A 22784-nucleotide genomic window follows, 5' to 3' on the forward strand; every position below is an offset into this window, starting at 1 on the left:
TGGAATGCCTACTATGTGCTTAAGGCATTATGCCAGATCTTCCCAGATTCATATTAATACAATTCTCAATGACTTTTTCTTCATGCTTGCCTCAGGGACTATATCTGAGGGTGAATAGCAGCATATAACCAACTAAAGGCCTGGTGCACTCAGGACGGGTGTGTGTCCCTTGCCCCAGATTTCGAGGGCACAGGACAGGCTGAGGTACCCCACCAATGCACGATCAGGCCAGGGAGGGACCACAGGAGGGCTTCAGGGCATGTCCGGCCTATCTCTCCTGATCAGCCGACCCCATCAGCAAGCTAACCTACCAGTTGGAGCATCTGCCCCCTTGTGATCAGTGCACATCATAGCAAGCAGTTGACCAGCCTTAGCATATCATTAGCATTTCATGCTTTGATTGGTTGTTCTGCTGTTTTGTCTATTTGCATATTACCCTTTTATTATATAGGATAGGGCTGTTTGATCAATCCTGTTTTTTGCTGTTTTCGAGAAGAGAAAGATCGACATGAGAGCAAAATATCAATTGGCTGCCTTCTGCATGTGCCTCAAAAGGTGATCAAACCTGAAACCCAGGCATGTGCCCTGACCCAGAAATCCAGCCAGCGACCTTTCTGTGCACAGGACAACCCCCAGTGAGCCACACTGGCCAAGGTGGATCAACCCTGCTCTATAGTTTCTTCTGGAGGTGAACAGTCACCATTTGATAACCTGCAGAGAAACAAACTTCCTTTATTTAATACTGATAAATGAATAATTTAAAAAGATGGATAGCTTAAGTTTACAAAATCAAGACTATACACTAATGTCAACCTCTAAAAAAGACAGATACTGAAACTCATACAAAATCAGAATTCTATAAATTAAAAAATGTTATAGGTTAGTGAAATTGTGGCAAAGACTATGTTAAAATCTACATGCAACTAAATACATGTTTGTAAATACTCTGAAAGTCTTCAAAAGTTCTACAACCTTACCTAAAAACATGGATATATTAAGATTCATAATCTATAAGAAAGTATAATGTTTAAGGAAATACTGAAAAAAATTGAGGTATATATTAGATGCATTAGAAACTACCATTTAAACACTATTTAATATTAAATATAGTTTAATTTTAAGGTCTTTAATTTCAGTTAAAATCCATAAGTGGAAATTAGTTTGGATTGTCTGACAAAGAAAACAATAAAACTTGTTCTCAAAGACATACCAATACATTTCCTTGAAACAAAAGCTCAGCAAATGAGAATTTTCATACTATGCACTGGAATAACTAAAACTTTTATTAGATATGATTTTCCAATAACAATGTGAAAACTGGAACTATCAGTTCAAAGAGCAGTGAAGTCTGAAATTTTAAAAAGTAGACTAAATATTGGGTAGGGGATAAATGATAAAGGAAGACGAAAATGTTTAATACTATTCAATATCTCCCCTCTGTACACAATGCTTCATATATACAACTACTCCATTTTATTGATTTTATCTAATAGCGAAATCCCCTTAAGTTGCCTAGGGTATACAGATGGTGTCCAACTTGGGGGAAAAAGAAACACACTTGATTAACAGTTTTCACTCACACACTTTAGACAGACAATTCTTTTTTTTTTTTTTTTTTTGCAAGATTTTCATAGTAAATTCATAAATATAGGAAATACTTTCACTCCTTTCAGTGTTAAAATAGAAAACCAAACAGTGCCAACATTAATGGCTTAATTATTGGCATACAAGAAAAACACAACACCAATGAGTTTTCTTCATTATGCATTTTAAATATCAATAAATTTTCTAATCTGTTGTAGATAACAGCATTTAGTAGTTTGAATTCATTGAGATGTTGCTTTCAATTTGAAATATTGTTGTATACATGTATATAAAAAATAACCCAATGTATGACCCATCTGACTGATGTTTAAGATCAATAAAGGCTTATTTTTTAACATGCAGTTAGGAGAGAGGGAAGCAAGCCAACCTCTCTACACTGTCTGTTGCTGGCTTACTTTTGCAGTGGTATCAATAGTGGTTTTGGAGGGAACCGTGTGCCATCTGCCTATCTATTTAAGATCAGATACCACAAAAGGGGAGAGGATATGTATTGAATGTCAAATTTTAAAAGTGTGCATTTTGCACTCTTTCTAGGTACAGGATAAAAACAGGCCAATGAGAAAAAAGTTCTTATAATGAGGAAAACACTGCAATCAAATCAAGACATAATAGCCGAATTAAGTTCTTTTAATAGATTGCATATATCGATGGTTAGCCATAACTCTTGATAACTCTTTAAGAGTAGAACTTTATATCCAATTTACATGCTTCAAATATCACCTTTCTTATTACAGTAAGGTCTTGTATCCAAATATCCACTTGTACACTGAGAGCTTTAAGAAAAGCAGGACACAGAGGGAATTGCCATTTTTTAGCAGCAATGAAGTATCATTAACCCCTTTTAACATACCGAATTCAAGTCACTATCAGAGGTGAGCGCACCACAAAGTCACCAGGTACAAAATTGCTAGTTCATTTTTAAATTAATAACTTGAAATTACCCATGCCCCCCACCCCATTATATCCCTTCTTTTTATAAACAGCAAACATTTTGCTATTTTATACATAGGCTAGCAGGCTTGTTTCAATATGAAAGTGCTAATTCATTTACAGATTTTTAAAAATCAGTTATGTAGTGCTACAATAAATGTCCAATCTACATAGGAACAATCTTTGATGAGTGAAAAGATGAAGATGGAATAAGGTTGTCAATTACCTTATTTACATATGGAGAATAGATACCCAAAGATGAGGAAGAGACAGAAATCGGAGAAATACTCATAGGCGTAGAAATTACATCTACCTTTGAGCTTACACTGTAAATGAGACAGTTTAAATAGTCCTGTAGCCCATGCCTATTTTTTCCTTAGAAAAAGAAAAGCTGCCTTCATGACATCCCCTCTTGTTTCATATTTCCACAGTGTCACCTGAATTTTCAGTCAGAATCTTACTTTCTTCAAAAAATAAAGGAAATAAACCCCTCCAAGTTTCCTCCCTCCCCCCACAAAATCCCTCTGGTTTCTTTTTCAGTGCCAAGTTCCATGATCAGGTCTGACCTCCTGTTTTTTTGTGTGTGTATTTTTGGTTTTTTTTTTTTTTTTTTTTTTTTTTTTTTTGTCCATCTATTGATCAATTAGTTTAGAGTGGATAACATGAACCAGTTCTGAAACCGCTACTAGGAGGAACACAAGCTCATCACTACAATCACACAGCAGGAAAGACAGTGGTAACTCAGTTCATCCCTGGTGCCGGGCCTCCAAAGTTGAAAGAACTTGGCACAACTGGAGCACTGAATTTGTATCCTCCATGCTTCTCAATCATTTTGGATTCTAGAAAACAAGTAAGTGGTAGTTTAATAGAACATGTGACCATCTTACTTACTTTGGAGAACAAAGTTCCAAATCTAGAGTATCCTCTAAAATGTTCTTAAAAAAATAAAATAAAATAAAAAATAAAAATATTGATTTCAGAGAGGAAGGGAGAGATAGAAACATCAATGATGAGAGAGAATTATTGATCGACTGCCTCCTGCAAGCCCACACTGGGGATGGAGTCCACAACCCAGGTATATGCCCCGGCAGTGAATCGAACTGTGACCTCCTGGTTCATAGGTCAATGCTCAACAGATGAGCCTTGATGGCTGGGCAAAAATGTCCTTTTTTGAAATGCATACCGGCTAGAATGTTTAAAGATAAAGAGATAAGGTAATGTCTGAGATTTTCTTAACCATAATTCTAAAGAGTTGTTACCATAACTCTTAATTTTTTTTTACACTTTTAATAAGATTTTCAACTACCAAGCCATCACCATGTGCTTGAGCAACCTTAAAACTTCTGCACAGCCAAACCGGTTTGGCTCAGTGGATAGAGCGTCGGCCTGCGGACTGAAAGGTCCCAGGTTCGATTCTGGTCAAAGGCATGTACCTTGGTTGCGGGCACATCCCCTGTAGGAGGTGTGCAGGAGGCAGCTGGTTGATGTTTCTCTCTCATCAATGTTTCTAACTCTCTATCCCTCTCCCTTCCTCTCTGTAAAAAAATCAATAAAAAATATATTTTTAAAAAAACAAAAACAAAAAACTTCTGCACAATGAAAGTAGTCTTCAGCTACACTTAGAATCAATAAAGTAGCCAAACACAAAATTCATTTCATTTCATTCCTTCAGGTTAGAGTGGATTCCTATCACCTACAACAACTGGAACATTTACATAGCTAAAAATAATTTAATATAAAATTTTAAACCTATATCAAATCATGAACTGCATTCAAGAGGGGTTGTGGTCACATTAACATACCATGGGCTGCCCTTCTTTGATCAGCCAGAGTTGCTATATCCTGTAACTGTTTTCTTTGTTCTTCATTAAGACCATGAGTCAGAGTCTGATACCACACAGGATTACGATTTTGTATAGCTATCAAAAAGAAACAAAACGGGGAAATGGAAATAGTGAGAGACCTGGTAGCTCCTTTCTAGTTTGTCCCCTGAACTCCTCCTCCAGTACTAAAATTCTGGTCTATTTTACATTCCCTCAACAGTAATTTTAAATTACTTGTGAAACAAATGATATAGGGAGAAAAAATTCTGGTTTAGCATTAATGCCTTAAAAAACCTAATCATTCTCATAATTCATATCTATAGCAAATAAGGACTCAGAACTTAAACCAGTTCTTATACAATAAGTAACAAACTAGGAAAAGTTTAGAGATAAAATGAACACAACCCACTTAAACAAATTCAGAGTTAAAACAATTTCATAATAATCAAGGTTCTTTGGTTAGAATTTTCAAATCCCTAAATTAAAAAAAAACAAAACAAGAAACATTAAGTAGATGCATATAAAGGGGTGAATGGTACAAAATAAATAACATTTCTGTGTGTTTCTGCAAAAAACATTTCTGTGTGTTTCTTGTATCAAAATTACTTTGTCATGGGCTTAGAAAACGAATGCCTTGGTTATGAGAAAACTTATTCTATATCAAAGTTCATAATGCATAGGAATGATAAACAACGCAATAGTTAACTCTGGGAGAAAAGGGTATTTCAAATATGCCAATTTTAATATCTAAGCTGAATGATGGAACACGTTATATTTTGTTGAAGTGCAAGTACATGATGATAAAAAAGGGAATAAAAGGGCACCAAATAATCTGTAGCCATCCATACTGTGACACAGGAAAAAAGGAAAAAGGATTCCAATGCCATGTCCAATTCTTAGACAGCTAAGTGTGGATTTGGCTGGGAAGATACACAAACACAAGAGTGAATACTTCTGGGGTAAGCTGGGAGGCTAGAAATCAGAAGTGGGAAAGAGGAACTATCATCGTATAAACTTTTTGAACCACACTATTTTCCTATATGCATGATTCAAAATTATAATCTAAATAAAAATAATAAGATAAAGAAAATCCTCTCAAACTATGGCAACAGCAGAAATAACTTTGGTTACTTTGCCTAACAATCCTAAAGCATATTCTACTGGGTATGATATACTCAAATCCCTTTAAGGGACAGATCTAAGAACAGATTGGTTCACAGAAATTGATCATATTAGAAGTATATAAATTACATATGACGTGACTTACTTTGAAATATAGCTTTAAATATTTGATACTCATCAACAGGGTTATCTTCATCATCAATGATTGTGGAATAGCCTTCCAGAGCAGTCTCCTCAGCATCATTTTCTTCCCATTCGTCGTCATCTCCATCTTCACCTGCTTGTTTAGCCAGAATCTCTAAGTATTCTTGACCATCTTCATCAATGTCATCTTCATCACTCCCCAGTTCCTCTGCCAAGTCAAAAAATAGGCCCTTTTGTTAATATTGCAATATTCTGTTACTCAACCAACTGACAGTGAAACAGTAAACTACAAATCCTAATTGAATAAATTCAGGGAAGAGTTCCAGGAACTGGTGTTTAGGTATGTGTTCAGCAATAAATAGGAAAAAAATTATCGAAGGAATGCAAGAAACCCAACCATAATTCTTAATAATATTAGAGGTTTGAAAAATGACTGCATAATGAGATCAGCACTTGGTGTACCCTGAGCCATATGACAATATACCAAACCAAACACTAATAATCATGTAGTTTATATTACATCCACAGAACTCGTTTGGCAAGACTTTTTAATGGCTGGCTATTAAAATGTTCACACATTTTAATAAAACACAAAAATGACAATTGTTACCTTATTTTGTAACCATTATAATAATTTCTCTTAACCAACATTCTATTAATTTGTACTCTTGTAGTCTATAGTGTCTTGTAGGTGAAATATACTAGGCAACATCCAATTAATTTTATTTTACAGTTAGGACGCTGAGATATTAGCACTAATAAATGATAGATCAACACTGAGATGCTAGATCAACACATAAATGCCTAGAAGTGCTTTTATAGATATAGCTGAGTTCCTGCCTTCTTAGACCTTACCTTAATGGGAAGGTAAGACTGTCTTTCTATGAATAATGGAAATGAAAACATTTGGCTATGATTTCACATTTCTTTAGAACAGTGGTTCTCAACCTTCCTAATGCCGCGACCCTTTAATACAGTTCCTCGTGTTGTGGTGACCCCCAATTTCATCGTTACAAATTGAACATAATTAAAGCATAGTGATTAATCACAAAAACGATATGTAATTATATATGTGTTTTCCAATGGTCTTAGGCGAGCCCTGTGAAAGGGTCGTTCGACCCCCAAAGGGGTCGTGACCCACAGGTTGAGAACCACAGCCTTAGAAGAAGGGCTAATAAATAAGTTAAGTCTAGTGATATTTCAAACTAGGTAAGTTTGGCTTTCTCTGCCCCAAATCCCTTACCCGTTTCATCATCATCATCAGCTTCATCATCATCATCACTGTCATTTTCATGTTCTGCATGGCAGGCATATGCTCTTTTTAATCCATTAAATAAAAGGATAAAAGCTGGCAAAATCTGTCCAGAAACCTGATTTAAAACTTGTGGTATTTGTTCCATATCAATAAGAGCACACAGGCCCAGAACACACATCTTTCTGTCATGTAGCCTAAAAAGCAAAATAAAGATATTTTCTTTTCTTAATAAGCAAAGTTCCTTACAAAGTTAAATAAATAAATATCCAATATACGTCACTCACCCCAAGAAACAATCAACATCATTAAGCCACTGTGTGATAAAATGATTTGTAACTGGTTCAACGTTATTAGGGAAGCGAAGATTTTCTAAAGTGTTAAGAAGGAGGTGTGGATTATAATACAAAGCTGCAATGGCAACTTGCAGGCACATTGTTCGAAGTTCACTTGTCTTCACCTCTCTTGTCAGTCTCTCTAACGCTGCTTCCACGAATGAGGGAATGCACTATTAAGAAAGAAAAATATTCCAAAATTACAAATTAACAGCAATCTAATTATCCTACCCATATTAACTTACTTGTTCCCTCATTTCACCCCCTTCCCCCATTAAATGATATAATAGCTTTTTGTTGAGGCATTTCACTGGGAAATCTAATTTTAGAGAGAGATAAGTCTTCATCAAGATAGAGCCTCACCCTAACCGGTTTGGCTCAGTAGACAGAGTGTCAGCCTGTGGACTCAAGGGTCCCAGGTTCAATTCCAGTCAAGGGCAAGTACCTTGGTTGCGGACACATCCCCAGTAGGGAGTGTGCAGGAGGCAGCTGATCAATGTTTCTCTCTCATTGATGTTTCTACCTCTCTATCCCTCTCCCTTTCTCTCTGTAAAAAAATCAATAAAATATATTTTAAGAAATAAAAATAAAAATCATCATTCTCCCCTTAAAAAAAAAAAAAAAAAAGAGCATTAACAGCAATAGCTATCATGGATTCGCAATACTCCAACTGGCTAACCTTACCATGGCAATAATTTCTGCAATATATACTCATCACACTGTATACCTTCAACTTATACAATGTTCTATTTCAACTAGAGGCCCGGTCCACAAAAATTTGTGCACTGGGGTGGGGGGGTTGTCCCTCAGCCAACCTGTGCCCTCTCGCAGTCTGGGACCCCTCAGGGGATGATCACCTGCTGGCTTAGGCCCGCTCCCTGGGGGATTGGGCCTAAGCTGGCAGTCAGACATCTCTCTGGCAGCAGGCCTAAGCTGCAGTCGGATATCCTTAGCGCTGCTGAGGAGGCGGGAGAGGCTCCCACCACCACCACTGTACTGGCAGCCTTCAGCCTGGCTTGTGGCTGAGCAGAGCTCCCTCTGTGGGAGTGCAATGACCACCAGGGGGCAACTCCTGCATTGAGTGTCTGCCCCCTGGTGGTCAGTGTGTCATAGTGACCAGTCATTCCCAGTCATTCTGCTGTTAGGGTCAATTTGCATATTACCCTTTTATTATATAGGATAGAGGCCTGGTGCATGGGTAGGGGCCAGCTGGTTTGCCCTGAATGGTGTCCTGGTTCAGGGCGGGGGTCCCGCTGGGGTGCCTGGCCAGCCTGGGTGAGAGGCTGAGGGCCGTTTTTAGACTGGCCACACCCGCTTCAGGGAGGGGGTTCTTGCTGGGGTGCCTGGCCAGCCTGGGTGAGGGGCTGATGGCTGTCTGCGGGCTGGCCAAGCCCCTCAGTGGGGACCCTCACCCCATGAGAGTGTGGGTCCCCGCTGGAGTGCCTGGCCAGCCTGGGTGAGGGGCTGATGGCTGTTTGCAGGCTGCCCACAGGCCCCAGCCACCCAAGCTCCCAGCAAGGCTGGCTGGAAGCAAGTATCTGGGATTTATTTTTCTTCTATAATTGAAACGTTGTTGCCTTAAGTGGAGGCCACAGCTGGCCAGGGCAGGCAGTAAGTTTGGCTTCCTCCATTGCCCGGGTAACCAAGCCTCCTGCTTGCTCCAGTTCCGTGGCTGCCAGCCGCCATCTTAGTTGGGTTAATTTGTATATAGTTGCTCTGATTGGCTGGTGGGTATGGCTTTGGATGTAGCAGAGGTGCGATCAATTTGCATGTTACCCTTTTACAGTGGGGCCTTGACTTACAATAGTCCCAACTAACGAGTTTTTCGAGAGATAAGCTGTCTCTCGGCCGATTTTTTGCTTTGAGTTGCAAGCTAAAATTCAGGTTACGAGCCAGCTTCAGATACCCCACCGCTAGTAGGCGCAGCGAACGTCACAGTGAATGCCACAACATCAGCCCAGCGTCACGGGTCTCACTTGTTTACTTTTTGATTCGACATACGAGTAATTTGAGTTACGAGCTTCATCATGGAACCAATTAAACTCGTAAGTCAAGGCCCCACTGCATTAGATTAGATTATATCTCAATAAAGCTGGGCAACAATTCCTATTGAAACTGACTGGAAATTTAATGACTAAATCTATTTTATTCAAAAATGATAATAGCAAGCAATACTATCATAACTTACCTTGCATGATAACAAGTAGCCATAAAACTTGCCAGTCATATTGAACACAGGTATATTAAACATGGTTATTATATATTTATTAAATTTTAAACCAATTTAGGTGTCATATTAAACAACAATGTCCAGAATATATAACAAATGGCCAAAAAGAAAAAAGTGGAGGGAAAGATTTCCTCTCTGAAGTCTCACATACAAATCATTAATAGTTAGCCTTACTGACCTGGTCAATGCCACGCCCTTTGCATTGTAGAATGATGACCTCTAATAATTTTGCTGCATGACACTCTGCATCTTCTCCTGCAACCCCTGTAAGAACCTGATCAACACAATACAAATTGAAGCGAGTAGTCATGAAACCTTCCAATCTGAGAATTTCTGTCCTGTCTTTAGTCTCTGGAGTATTTAAGATACTCTAACTATGAATGATTACAATATTCAGACTATAATGTAAAGCACCTGGGAGGATGCAGTTGTTTGTCACATTCTAGCAATCCGGATCTTGGTCTACATAATCAAAGCATCTCCCCATAGTGCCATTCCAGACAGTAGCACCTTGATAACCATTACTTTTCACAGAAACATGCCAAAGGACCCTACCTTTCTCAGGGATATCTGGCTCTTATGTAAAGAACTACAAAAAAACTAAGCTGATATTGTTTAAAATCTTTTCTCTACACAAGTCTCAAAAAATAAAAAATACTTTTTGGGACAGGAGGAAGCAAGAGGCAGACAAGAAATGTCCCGGGACAAGTAATAAAAAAAACATGGAGTAGGTGTGCTAGTTAGTACTAAAGGGCTGAAAATGTTAATGACAATGTTCTGGAATATGATGGTGTAGATATCTATTCCCAGAGTATTAACATGATAATAGTACTGGCAATAAATATTAAATAACAAGTAGATGATTATTTTGTGACTAAGCTGTCAGAAAGGAAATGAGGACAAGCACATCTAAAAACTTCATGGAGCAAAATAATTTTTTAGATGCCTGATGTTAAACAGCCTGCTGCCTCTCAACAAGCACTTTTAGAAAATTAAATGCTACCAATCATAGTGACTTTGATATTGAAGAGCCTCCATTCAAGTATTTTATTCCCTCTAATTGAAGAAAAGCATTTTTTTAAAAAGCATTCACCAAAAATTTATCTTGTACTTCCCAAGAAATGGCACAGTACTTTTGACTTTATAAGAAACCCTCCCGTTACAATCTTGCTATTTACTAAATAATTAGTGTATAGCCTCCATAAACCCACTGTCTCCAGGAATTTTCTTTATAAAATATCTGTAATGATTCCTGATCCTTTCAAACATATCTCAAGTTTTAGATACTTTCCTTCTTTGGATTCAAAGCCTAGCAAAGAACTACGCTAAAGTTAAGCTCCAAGCACTCTGAAAATCAAAAACATTTATAACTTTAGTTAAATGTCAGTGGGCAGACACAAGACAAATAATTGTCAAAGCCATTATTGTGGCATCTAAGATATCAAGGTGTTATTTAGTTTAAACTTTTAAAGGCCTTATTCTGTTAGACCCATACAATCTGTTTGGCATAATGTGGTATGATGTAACTTAACAATTTTCTACTTTTCATAGCACCAGCTGCATGACATACGTTCTTCTATTAATTAAAATGACCTACCTTTTTGCACATACTGTATATCATTTCAAGATACTTGGTATCAGATAGAAGTGTGTCCGTATCAACTGTCACATAATTATGAAGCAGAGGCATCATATCTGTATTAAAAAGCACCAGTTAATTACCCTTACTAATATAAATACTATGGGTTGGAAAAATCTCCTTAGAAAAAGAAAGCAAATCTGAGGTTGTTTTTTCTGTAACATTTGCTTTTAATTAAAGTATATTTATTTATAATTAGATGAAGGAATGATCCATTATTAAAGTGAATTCCTTTATAGTTAGTAGTTAAAACACAAAGATTACAAAAAGACTATGGACAGGGAGCCAGAGGATAAGAATATGTGTTAAAAGGAAAAACAAAACACTAAATAACTAAATCAAAATATACAATGGAAATCAATGCTATGGATCCTTGAGCATTAACTGGTACTAATAATTTATCCAAACAAATCATGCACTTAGAATATTCAAAAGTACGTGTTCAATTGATATACAGCAAAATGGAAAAAATCTTCAGTATTTCTATTGTGATTTACCTGTAAAGTAATCAAAGCCATCTTGTTGAAAAACCTCAAATACCAGAGGTAGAAGCTGCCACATCTGTGGAGACACTTGTTGACATGTCAAACTATGTGCTAAAGAGAAGATCTCCTCATAGAATTCTAAAAGAGAACATGGAGACATTAGTATAATGCTTGCTGATGTGAAATAGCAGTAAATTCTTACCACAACTTAGAGGTATATACCTAAGACATGCTGTTGTAAAACAGTTCCAATGACCTGTAAGCAGATTCCCTCAAGCTGCTGAGTTATCTAAAAGAAAAGGGAAAAAAAATTACATGGAGGAATCACAGCACCTGAATGAATTACTGAGCAATGTATAGTGTAATTCAGTGTATTAAAATAAAGTCAGTATTGTTAAGAAATCATTTTAGTTCTCTGCACTGAAATGATTCACTCATAATATTACAATGTTGTGAACCATAACACAAGGAATAACATATGTAGTTTACCCAAAAATTAAAGGAGCCACAAATGTTCTGTAGACAGACTTTAAATTTTTTTGTGTGTAAGTATTAACTCAACCCAGATATAACTGAAAAGTCACTGTCAGTGACTTACAGAACAATTATTTGAAAGAAAACATTATTCTAACCACTTCCATTTATATAATTATAGTAGATATAGAGAACCAGGCCCCCAATCATATAAGACGGAAAATACAAGTTCTTTTTATTGTTAGCGTGGTCTTCAATTGGATCCTAAGTACCTGAAATACATCAGAATGTTTATGATGGCGCAAGGGGAAATAAGATAAAAATTTACTAATCAGATATAAAAAAAGAACATCCATCTCAAATACATATTATGTTTAATACATTTTCTTCAAATATAGTAAACAATTGACTTGCTAATCATAAGTTAGCTTACTATATGGCTTCTGCCTACCTACTATTATCAAGAATAAAAAATAATTTATTAAAATCTCATATTGCAAAAGGCAATTTGTAGATAATCTGAAAGCACAATTTGTGGATATAAATAAACAGCAAGTTCGGGACAGTGATTACTTCAAAGGGAAGGAAATAAAGAAATGAGATTAGGAAGTGGTAACCCAAGAGCTTTAATGACATAAATCTGAAATTGTTTTTCTTACTGAAAATAAAATCTAAAGGATATACTGTAAAATGTTAAAATCTAATACATTTTGGTAGTGATTAAAGAGTTTTGGGTATAGTTTTTCTCTGTATATTTCTCTTTTCTGTATATATTTTGAATAATTCCATTTTAAAAATTCATTTACAGTTCACACCTTTTTTAAAAGATAATAATAAGCCGAAACCGGTTTGGCTCAGTGGATAGAGCATCAGCCTGTGGACTGAAGGGTCCCAGGTTCGATTCCGGTCAAGGGCATGTACCTGGGTTGCGGGCACATCCCCAGTGGGAGATGTGCAGGAGGCAGCTGATCGATGTTTCTCTCTCATCGATGTTTCTGACTCTCTATCTCTCTCCCTTCTTCTCTGTAAAAAATTAATAAAATATATTAAAAAAAAAAAAAAAAGATAATAATAAAAGAAAACTACAATGATGATGATGATGGTTGCACAACAATGTGAATGTACTACTGAACTATACGTGTAAAAATAGTTAAGATGGTAATTTTATGTTATGTGTATTCTACCATAGTTAAAAAAAATTTTTTTTTATTGATAAGAAACACCAAGTAGCATATTATTTTCCTAGGAATCACCACACTTTTGGATCTGGAAAAGGTAACCTAAGAGGGAGCCAAAAATCCTCAGCTTTGGGGTAAAGATATGGTAATATAAATATTGTGTTCCTTCTAGTAGTAAGGAACCTAAAACAAGGTACTCTTATCCTTACAATAGGGAACTATTTAAAAGATGGCAGAATCAAGGTGCATGAGAAAATGACCAAAATTTTATGTAAAAGCCATCCAAAAAACAGAATAATTGATAAGGAATGGCTTGAAATAACCTAAAACCTTTACAACACTAGATCAGTCCCTTACCTCTTTATGATCTTCAACTACACTAAGAAGTGTGTCAATAGTATTCAAGATTCCCATAGCAGTAACAGCTTTGTCATCACTTCCTTCTTCATCTTGCCCAGTCTGGATTACTTGATTAAATGTCATTGCCTAGATTAAAAAGAATATAACTTAGGTTTGCCATTAAAACAGCATAAACATTCTTTGGTCTGAAAATTTTAATTTTAAAATGTTCTCACTGAAACAACATAAGCAATGTTTCCAAACTGATCAGTAATAATTAAGAGCTTGGACACTATAATCAAATGGTACTTTTTTGTGAATTTCTGGGGGACCTTAAACAACTTATTTGACCTTTGTTTCCTGACATCTCATTTGGGAACTTCATAGAGAAACTGTGAAAATAAATGAGGCAAGGGACAGAAACTGTTTAATATTATGAATATTTTTCTTTATTGATTAAGTTATTACATATCTGTCCTTATGCTCCCATTGCCCCCCACCCCTACTATGAATATTTTTATTAATATTACTGGCTAATAGCTGATAATGCCCAAATACAGGTATCAAGTATTTTAATCATCAAGGTTTTGTTATTGCAATATTCAACTATTTGAAACAAATTTCTGAGTCATAACTAATAATCAGACCAACATATTATAAATGCAATATACATACATAATGAATGATATTACATTTATTCAAATGTCCTCATACATGGCAAAATCAGCTGTTAAGAATATAATTTTCCAACCCTGCCTGAAGTGGCTCAGTTGGTTAAGCATAGTCCATGAACCTGAAAGGTTGCCAGTTTGATTCCCAGTTAGGCCACATACCTAGGATTCGGGCTTGATCCCCAGTAGGAGTGTGCAGGAGGCAACTCATCAATATTTCCCTCTTATATCAATGTTTCTCTCTCTCTCCCTTCCTCTCTATCTAAAAACCAAAAAAGGGGAAAACTTTAAAAGTGTATAATTTTCCAGGAAACTATTTCTAAAATTTTGTTTTTACTGAATTTGTTGGGGTAACATTAGTTAATAAAATTATGTTTCAGGTGTACAGTTCTATAATACACATCTGTATATTGTAGTGTGTTCCCCATCCAACATCAGTCAAGTCTCTTTCCATCACAATTTATCCCCCTTTTACGCTTGCCTACCTTCCCCACCACCCTTTCCCTCTTATAATCACTACTAGAGGCCTGGTGCACAAAAATTTGTGCATTCAGGGGGCAGTCCCTCAGCCCGGCCTGTGCCCTCTTGCAGTCTGGGACCCCTCAGGGGATGACCACCTGCTGGCTTAGCCCGCTCCCGGGGGGATCGGGCCCAAGCTGGCAGTCAGACATCCCTCTGGCAGCAGGCCTAAGCTGCAGTCAGATATCCTTAGCACTGCTGAGGAGGTGGGAGAGGCTCCCACCACCCCTGCTGTACTGGCAGCCGTCAGCCGGGCTTGTGGCTGAGCAGAGCTCCCCGTGTGGGAGCGCACTGACCACCAGGGGGCAGCTCCTGCATTAAGCATCTGCCCCCTGGTGGTCAATGTGTGTCATAGTGACCAGTCATTCTGCTGTTAGGGTCAATTTGTTTTATTATATAGGAGGATAAGTGTTATCTGTGTTTATGTGGTTTTTGCTAAATCCCTTTATCCTTTTTACCTAGACCTCCAACTCCCTCCCTGACAGGTGTGTCAGTCTGTTTTCTGTATCTATGACTCTGTTTCTATTTTGTGTAGTTTGTTCAGTAGATTCTACATTTCTACATAAGTCTTTCTGACTGGTTTATTTCACTTAGCATAATCTTCTCCCAGTCCATCCATTTCCTTCTTTTTTTTACAGCCGAGTAATATTCCACTGTGTAAATGTACCACAGCTTTTTATGCACTCATTTACTGATGGGCACTTGGACTGCTTACAAATCTTAAGTCTACCAGACCTGAGGCCCTGAACCTAACTGTCCCCTATACCTGGGCTCCTGAGCATTAAAGAGAAAAAACCAACATGATATAGAAAAATGTTAGTTATATGCAAACAAGTGGTTAGAATAAGATGGAACTTGGAGACATTGTAGAAAATAGGTCTACCTTTCATCTGGCGCCAATATTCCACCTTTGTGTGCCAATCCACCCAGCAGGATGAGCCTTGTTTCACACAGAGGTACTTCTTGCAAAGTGAGCACCAGATGTTGCTCTTCACCTTCTTGCATGGATTGTCTTTGTAAGACACTCCAGGATTTTGCTTGTTGTACCTGGAGTGCTTTTCCATGCACACAGCACAGATATGATTAGACGATGTCCCAGGGGGAATCTCTGGAAAATGATTGCCTGGGGTCATCCGTTGAGGGCAGGGTTCCTTTTGTGGGTGGCGGTGGGCTGATGTCCTGTATCCACCAATAAGTTGCAGGCACAGTTTCTGAATATATCTGGTGAAATAAACTGGCTTTTTTGAAGCAGCTTACTGCTTTGAAGCATACAAGATCTAAGAATTATAACTGGCCCACATAAAAAATTTTCATGAAAAGCCGCCAGGACCAGCGGTAATGACGACAAGACCAGCGAAGGCGGGTCATCTGGTCATTTTTGTCACAGCCACCCATATATTTATTATAGTCCTTCACCAGCTGTGGCATCTGTATTTCTTGCACACTGCCATCTTTATTTCTTCTGTTTATTACTACATTTTGGGCTGGATCGTGGTAGGTCGAAATAAATGTGATGGGCTTTCTATCCTGCCAAACTAAACATGTTACATTTTCTTGAGAGATAGCGACTGTCACCCCTACCAAGTTTTTTTTACACTTTTCAGTGACTTAGGAAACTGCTTCCTGTTTTGCTGCAGGGTTCCCACAATTCCTGTGTGTAATTCTGACAGTGCATATTTAGCAAGGGTTACAGAGTTGTAGAACTGGTCCATAAGCACATGAGATTTATTTTCCATTGCACATGAAGTCAGGAGACGAACGACTGTATTTCCTTCTGCGCCCAAGTCTTTTATAGGCATTGGAGCAGCACCAGTGTAGATTTATGCATTCAAAATGTAGCCAGTCTCACCTTCACAGAGAAGGAAAGACTTGATGCCCCACTTTGTGGGCTTATCCTTGATATACTGCTTGATGGCCAAGCGGTTTTTTGTCGGGATCATCCCCTCATCTAGGCTCAAATGTTGCTTTGGCAGATAGAAGTGGAGAAACTTGGGGAGTAGACTTTCCAAGAAAGGCCTAACTTTATATATTCTGTCTTATCGATATCTGTGTCTTCCTCATCAATTATGTGTAAAAAACTCCAAAGGGCCAAGAATCTGTCTCGAGTCATAACATTTCGAAATCCGGGAGTAAACCCAACAAAGTCAGAGCCCTCATTTGTCCAATAATCCCGATAGCTGGGCTTTATACATAAGTATTCCATATAGGTCCTCAGTCCAAGAAAAGCCTTCATTTCTTCCACTGTGGCATCCTTGAAATTTTTGGCATTGTAGGAGTTGGGCTTTGCTATATGCAATTGGTGGGCCTGGAGGTTGGATTTCTCTGTCAAATTTTGCCAGAAAGTATCATCCAAAAACAAGGATAAAAAGTCAATCGGTTCACTCTCCTCTGTGATAGATCCAGGAATGTTCACTGTGCCTTTTCCATCTTCAGTTAAATTCAGATCTGTATTTGGTGATACAAAATTCCTTGTCCAACCTTCATCACCACCTACATCTCCCCTATCAGCTGTTTGAGGGACACGCCCCCCTTCTCTTACTATCGATCTAGCTCTAGATCTATAAGGTTCAAGATTCTCCTCATCACTCGAGCTCTCACTGTCTGTGTCACTTGAACTGGAAACGTATTCTTGATGAAATTCTGACTCCTCAGAGTCTGAATCAACCAACGTATTGATCACCTGTTGAACTGTGATAAGCCTAGACCTAATTCGCTTTCCTGTTGAAGTGCTTGGTTCATCAGCCGCTCGTTTCATTGTGAATTTTCAGAATTTTTTCACGTCAAACCACACTAAGTCCACTCAAATTCATGGGGGCATACAGTTGCAAGGGCTAACCATGAGGTCTGACCACGATTGGTTGGTTATTTTTAGTTTGCAACGCATTTTTTTCATGTACTAGGCAAAGTACCGAAAATTAGGTACAGCGGTATATCGGCAGATTCGGAAATTACTGAGAAATCGGTACAGCGTTCTGGTAGGGTTAACTATTGTAAATAAAGCTGCAATGAACACAGGAGTGCATACATTCTTTCAAATTAGTATTGAGTTTCTTTAGATAAATTCCCAGAAGTGGAATTGCTGGGTCATAGGCAGTTCCATTTTCAATTTTTCAACTCCATACTGCTTTCCACAGAGACTATACTGATCTGCATCCCCACCAACAGTGCACAAGGGTTCACTTTTCTCCATATCCCTGCTAACACTTGTTTATTGACTTGATGCTAGCCATTCTGACAGGTGTAAGGTTATATCTCATGGTGGTTTTCATTTGCATTTCTCTGATGATTAGTGACCTTAAGCATCTATACTAATAAAAGGGTAATATGCTAATTAGTCAGGACATATTCTGGACATCCATCCAGACAAAGCCACGGTGCGGGGGCTCAGGCAGAGGCACAGGCAGTTAGGGACGGGCCTAAACTGGTAGTCAGACATCCCCCGAGGAGTCCTGGATTGGAGAGGGTGCAGGCCAGGCTGAGGGACACCCCCTGCCCCCCATGCATGAATTTCACAAACTGGGCCTCTAGACTATCTACACTGATAAAAGAGAAACATGCAAACTGACCATCCCTCCGCTATGCACACCAGCCAATCAGAGCGATATGCAAATCAACCCAACAAAGATGGCAGTTAATTTGCATACACAGATGCGGAGCGAAGACTGAAGACAGTGTAGAAGAAGCCAAGCGCTGTAGAAGGGAGCAAAGCGGCGGACAAGGGAACGGAGCCGAGGCAGCGGACAGGAGAGGGAGCAAGGCAGGAAAGCAGCGGAGAAAGGAGGGAGCGAGCTGGCAGAGAAGGGAGGGAGCCGAAGCGGTGGAGAAGGGAGCGAAGCCCATCTCAGCGGGCTTCATCCCCTTCTCTGCTTCGCTCTGGCCTCAGGAAGCCCTATTCTTGTAGGAATCTTCCTGCAACGGGCCTCTAGCATGTGTGTGTGTGTGTGTATGTATAAATATATAAGCCTAAATGACTGAACGACCGGCTGCTATGATGTGCATTGACCACCAGAGGGCAGACTCTCAATGCAACCAGCAGGCTCATGGCTGGCAAGCACAGATGCGGTGGCGTGAGCCTCTCCTGCTTCCGTGATGTGGCAGCAGGCCCCGCAGGGCTGGGATGAGCGGGAAGGCACGGCGCCCAACTCAGGCTCCTCCCAGGCGCTTCGTGCACTATTACATCTTGGGGGATGCTGAACTGTTGGGGATCGGGCCGAAACTGGCAGTCCAATATCTCCCGAGGGGCCCTGGATTACGAGGGCGCAGGCCAGGCTGAGGGCCTCTATAGTCTTTTCATATGTATACTGGCCATCTGTATGTCCTTTTTCAAGAAGTGTTTATTCAAGTCCAATGCCTGTTTTTTAATTGGGTTCTTTTGTGTTGAGTTGTATAAATTCTTTATAAATTTTGTATATTAACCCCTTATCAGATGTATCATTGACAAATACGTTATCCTTTTCATTTTTTAAAAATATTTTATTGATTTTTTACAGAGAGGAAGTGAGAGGGATAGAGAGTTAGAAACATCGATGAGAGAGAAACATCGATCAGCTGCCTCTTGCACACCTCCTACCGGGGATGTGCCCGCAACCAAGGTACATGCCCTTGACCAGAATCGAACCTGGGACCCTTCAGTCCGCAGGCTGATGCTCTATCCATGGAGCCAAACCGGTCAGGGCATCCTTTTCATTTTGTTAATGGTTTCCTTTGTTGTGCAAAAACCTTCTAGCCCAGAAAGCGTGGCTTGGTGATTGAGCATCACCTCATGAACCAGGAGGTCATGGTTTGATTCCCAGTCAGGGCACATGCCCAGGTTACAAGCTTAATCCCCAGTGTGGGGCGTGCTGGAAGCAGCCAATAAATGATTCTCATCACTGATGTCCCCCCGCTCCCCCATCTTCTCTGAAATCAATGAAAACATATTAAAAAAAAAATGAACCTTTTTAGTTTGACGTAGTCCCATTTTAAAACTTTTCTCCTTGTTTCCTTTGCCCAAAGAAATATATCAGAAAACATATTGCTAAGAGAAATGTCAGAGACTTAACCACTTATGTTTTCTTCTAGTTTTATGGTTTTGAGTCTTACATTTAAGTTTTTAATTCATTTTGAGTTTATACTTGGTGTGAGAAGGTTGTCAATTTTCATTTTTTTGTATGTATCTGTCCAATTTTGCAAGCACCATTTGACCATAAAGACGTGGGTTTATTTCTCGGCTCTCTAGTCTATTCTATTGCGCTATATGTGTTTTATGCCAGTACTATGCTATTTTGATTATTATGGCCTTATAGCATAGTTTGATATCAGGTAGCATGATTTCTCCAATGTTGTTCTTTCTCAAGATTGCTGTCACTGTTCAGGGTCTTTTGTGGTTCCATATAAAATTTTGGAATATTTGTTCTAGTTCTATAAAATATGCCATTGGTATCTTGATAGGAACTGCATTGAATCTATAGAATGCTTTCAGTAATATGGACATTTTAATGTTAATCCTTCCTACCTATGAACACAGCATATGCTTCCATTTATTCGTATCTTCTACAATTTTTTTTTTTATAAGATATATTTTATTGATTTTTTACAGAGAGGAAGGGAGAGGGAGAGTTAGAAACATCGATGAGAGAGAAACATTGATCAGCTTCCTCCTGCACACCCCCTACTGGGGATGTGCCCGCAACCAAGGTACATGCCCTTGACTGGAATCGAACCTGGAACACCCTTCAGTCCGAAGGCCAATGCTCTTTCCACTGAGCCAAACCGGTTACGGCATCTTCTACAGTTTCTTTCTTCAGTGTCTAATAATTTTCCAAGGACAGGTCCATTTATATGCTTGGTTAAATTAATTCCTAGATTTTTTTTTTTTTTTTAATGCAATTGTAAAACGGGATTGTTTTTTAACTTCCCTTTCTGATAGTTCATTATTAGTATACAAAAATGAAACTGATTTCCGGACATTTTGTATCCTGCTACTTTACTGAATTCATTTATCAGTTTCCGTTTTTTGGCTGAATATTTAGGCTTCTCAATATGCCGTAACATGTCATCTGTAAATAATGACAATTTTACTTCTTCCTTTCCAAGTTGGATGCCTTTTATTTCTTCTTCTTGTGTGATCACTGTGGCTAGGAATTCTAGTACTATGTTGAATAAGAGTGGTGACAGCAGACATCCCTGCCTTGTTCCTGGGAAAACGGTTTTAATTTTGTCCACTGAGTATGATGTTGGTTGTGGGTTTGTTATATATGGCCTTTATTATGTTGAGATATGTTCTCTCTATTTCCACATTGCTGAATTTATTTTTGTTTTTTTAAGCATAAATGGGTGCTGGATTCATAAAACTTTTGCCTTTACTTAAATCAACTACAAATATCATGAGTTACATTCTTGAAACCTTAATACTTAGAAATATAAACTGCATTAAATAAACCTTTGTATAGGGAAAAGGGTTGGGTTATTGTTGGACATATGTTCATACTTATTATTACTATCCCTAAATAATTTACTTACTTCTCAGAAGATTGGGGCTATACAGGCCATGTATAAATTGTTTAAACAAATTTCATTTTAAAAACTAGTATGTCTACTTCATCTTTAAGTTGGTCCAAAATATTCCAGTAAAACAGGCAATCATAATGCAGTGTAAGGTAGCAGTTAAATGTGAATCATGCCCAGCTGGCGTGGCTTAGTGGTTGAGCGTTGACCTATGAACCAGAAGGTCACATGCCTGGGTTTTGGGTTCGATCCCCAGTGTGGGGCATGGAGGATGTAGTCGACAGATGTTTCTATCTTCCTATCCCTCTCGTTTCTCTCCCTCTGAAATCAATAAAAAACATAAAAACAACAATAACAAAAAAGCCCTAGCCGATTTGGCTCAGTGGATAGAGCATCAGACTGTGGACTGAAGGGTCCCAGGTTCGATTTCGGTCAAGGGCACATGCCTGAGTTGTGGGACTGATCCCCAGTAGGGGGCAGGAAGCAGCCAATCAATGATTCTCTCTCATCATTGATATTTCTTGATCTCTCTTCCTCTGCTTTCATCTCTGAAATCAATAAAATATTTTTTTTTTGAAAAAGGGATGTGTATTGTAAAGACATACAGCAGATGTGAATTCTAGCCCCGCCCATTCTAGCTATGGGCAAGCCCTATCAAGGGCTTACAGTGTTATCTGGCATACAGTAAGCTCTGTGAAAATGCTTTCTATAAGATAAGTAATGCATGAATGATTGGTTCAAATAACATACCAAATGCTGTGTCATTTCTACTGCAATAGGAGTAACTTCTTCACTATACTCGCAGATCATTTTCTGAATTACATTTGTAAGATCATCATTTTCTGTTTCTCTTATAATATGAAGAAGAGCTTGCATTACAGGTCTGATGAATGGTGTGATGTATTCTTTAGCTGTAAAAGTTGGAAAAAGAAAAAAAAATTTAGGATAAAAACCTGATACAACATGCACCAAATGGTAAAAAAGACATACTTTCACATAAAAGAAAGACTAGCCCTAACCAGTTTGGCTCAATGGATAGAGCGTCAGCCTGCGGACTCAAGGGTCCCAGGTTCGATTCCGGTCAAGGGCATGTACCTTGGTTGCGGGCACATCCCCAGTGAGGGGTGTGCAGGAGGCAGCTGATAGATGTTTTTCTCTCATCGATGTTTCTAACTCTCTATCCCTCTCCCTTTCTCTCTGTAAAAAATCAATAAAATATATTTTAAAAAAATAAAAGGAAGATTATGTGTCAAGTATCTATGTGCCTTGTGCAGTTATGGAAGGAGGGGGAGTGGGGGAGGGGGGAATGCTGCATTATTTGAGATATAAACCCTTTACCTTTTTCTTGATTGCTGATTAACACTTGAAGTGCAATGGCAGCTTCCACTTTCACAGGCATTTCCCTATCATCAATTAGACATGTTCGTGTCAGCTCTAAGGCTGTTTTCAGGTTCTGGTCACTTTTGAACTTAACTTCACAAAAATAGTGAAGGACCCAGCAAGCCTTTAAAAAAAAAATGCAGTGAGTTATTGTAGAAATCTTAAATTTCCA

The 22784-nt window shown here is 38.5% G+C and overlaps 1 protein-coding gene across 1 annotated transcript in view; it reads right to left on the reverse strand.

The window, feature by feature from the left end:
- Nucleotides 1-3123: 3123 nt before the first annotated feature.
- Nucleotides 3124-22784, reverse strand: part of IPO7 (importin 7) — a 68362-nt gene continuing 48701 nt past the window's right edge. The window contains exons 14-25 of the mRNA XM_070425328.1: nucleotides 22571-22736; nucleotides 21983-22143; nucleotides 13575-13703; nucleotides 11788-11854; nucleotides 11578-11703; nucleotides 11039-11136; nucleotides 9620-9715; nucleotides 7164-7384; nucleotides 6868-7073; nucleotides 5626-5832; nucleotides 4338-4454; nucleotides 3124-3374 (exon numbers count right to left, since the gene is read on the reverse strand). Of these exons, the coding sequence (XP_070281429.1) occupies nucleotides 3277-3374; nucleotides 4338-4454; nucleotides 5626-5832; nucleotides 6868-7073; nucleotides 7164-7384; nucleotides 9620-9715; nucleotides 11039-11136; nucleotides 11578-11703; nucleotides 11788-11854; nucleotides 13575-13703; nucleotides 21983-22143; nucleotides 22571-22736 (1692 nt within the window). The 3' untranslated portion in view covers nucleotides 3124-3276. The remainder of the gene's footprint in view (nucleotides 3375-4337; nucleotides 4455-5625; nucleotides 5833-6867; nucleotides 7074-7163; nucleotides 7385-9619; nucleotides 9716-11038; nucleotides 11137-11577; nucleotides 11704-11787; nucleotides 11855-13574; nucleotides 13704-21982; nucleotides 22144-22570; nucleotides 22737-22784) is intronic.

Source organism: Myotis yumanensis, unplaced genomic scaffold (genome assembly GCF_028538775.1).
Source record: "Myotis yumanensis isolate MYYU_CA2020_CCGP unplaced genomic scaffold, mMyoYum1.0.hap1 SCAF_10, whole genome shotgun sequence".
NCBI classification, from domain to species: Eukaryota; Metazoa; Chordata; class Mammalia; order Chiroptera; family Vespertilionidae; genus Myotis; species Myotis yumanensis.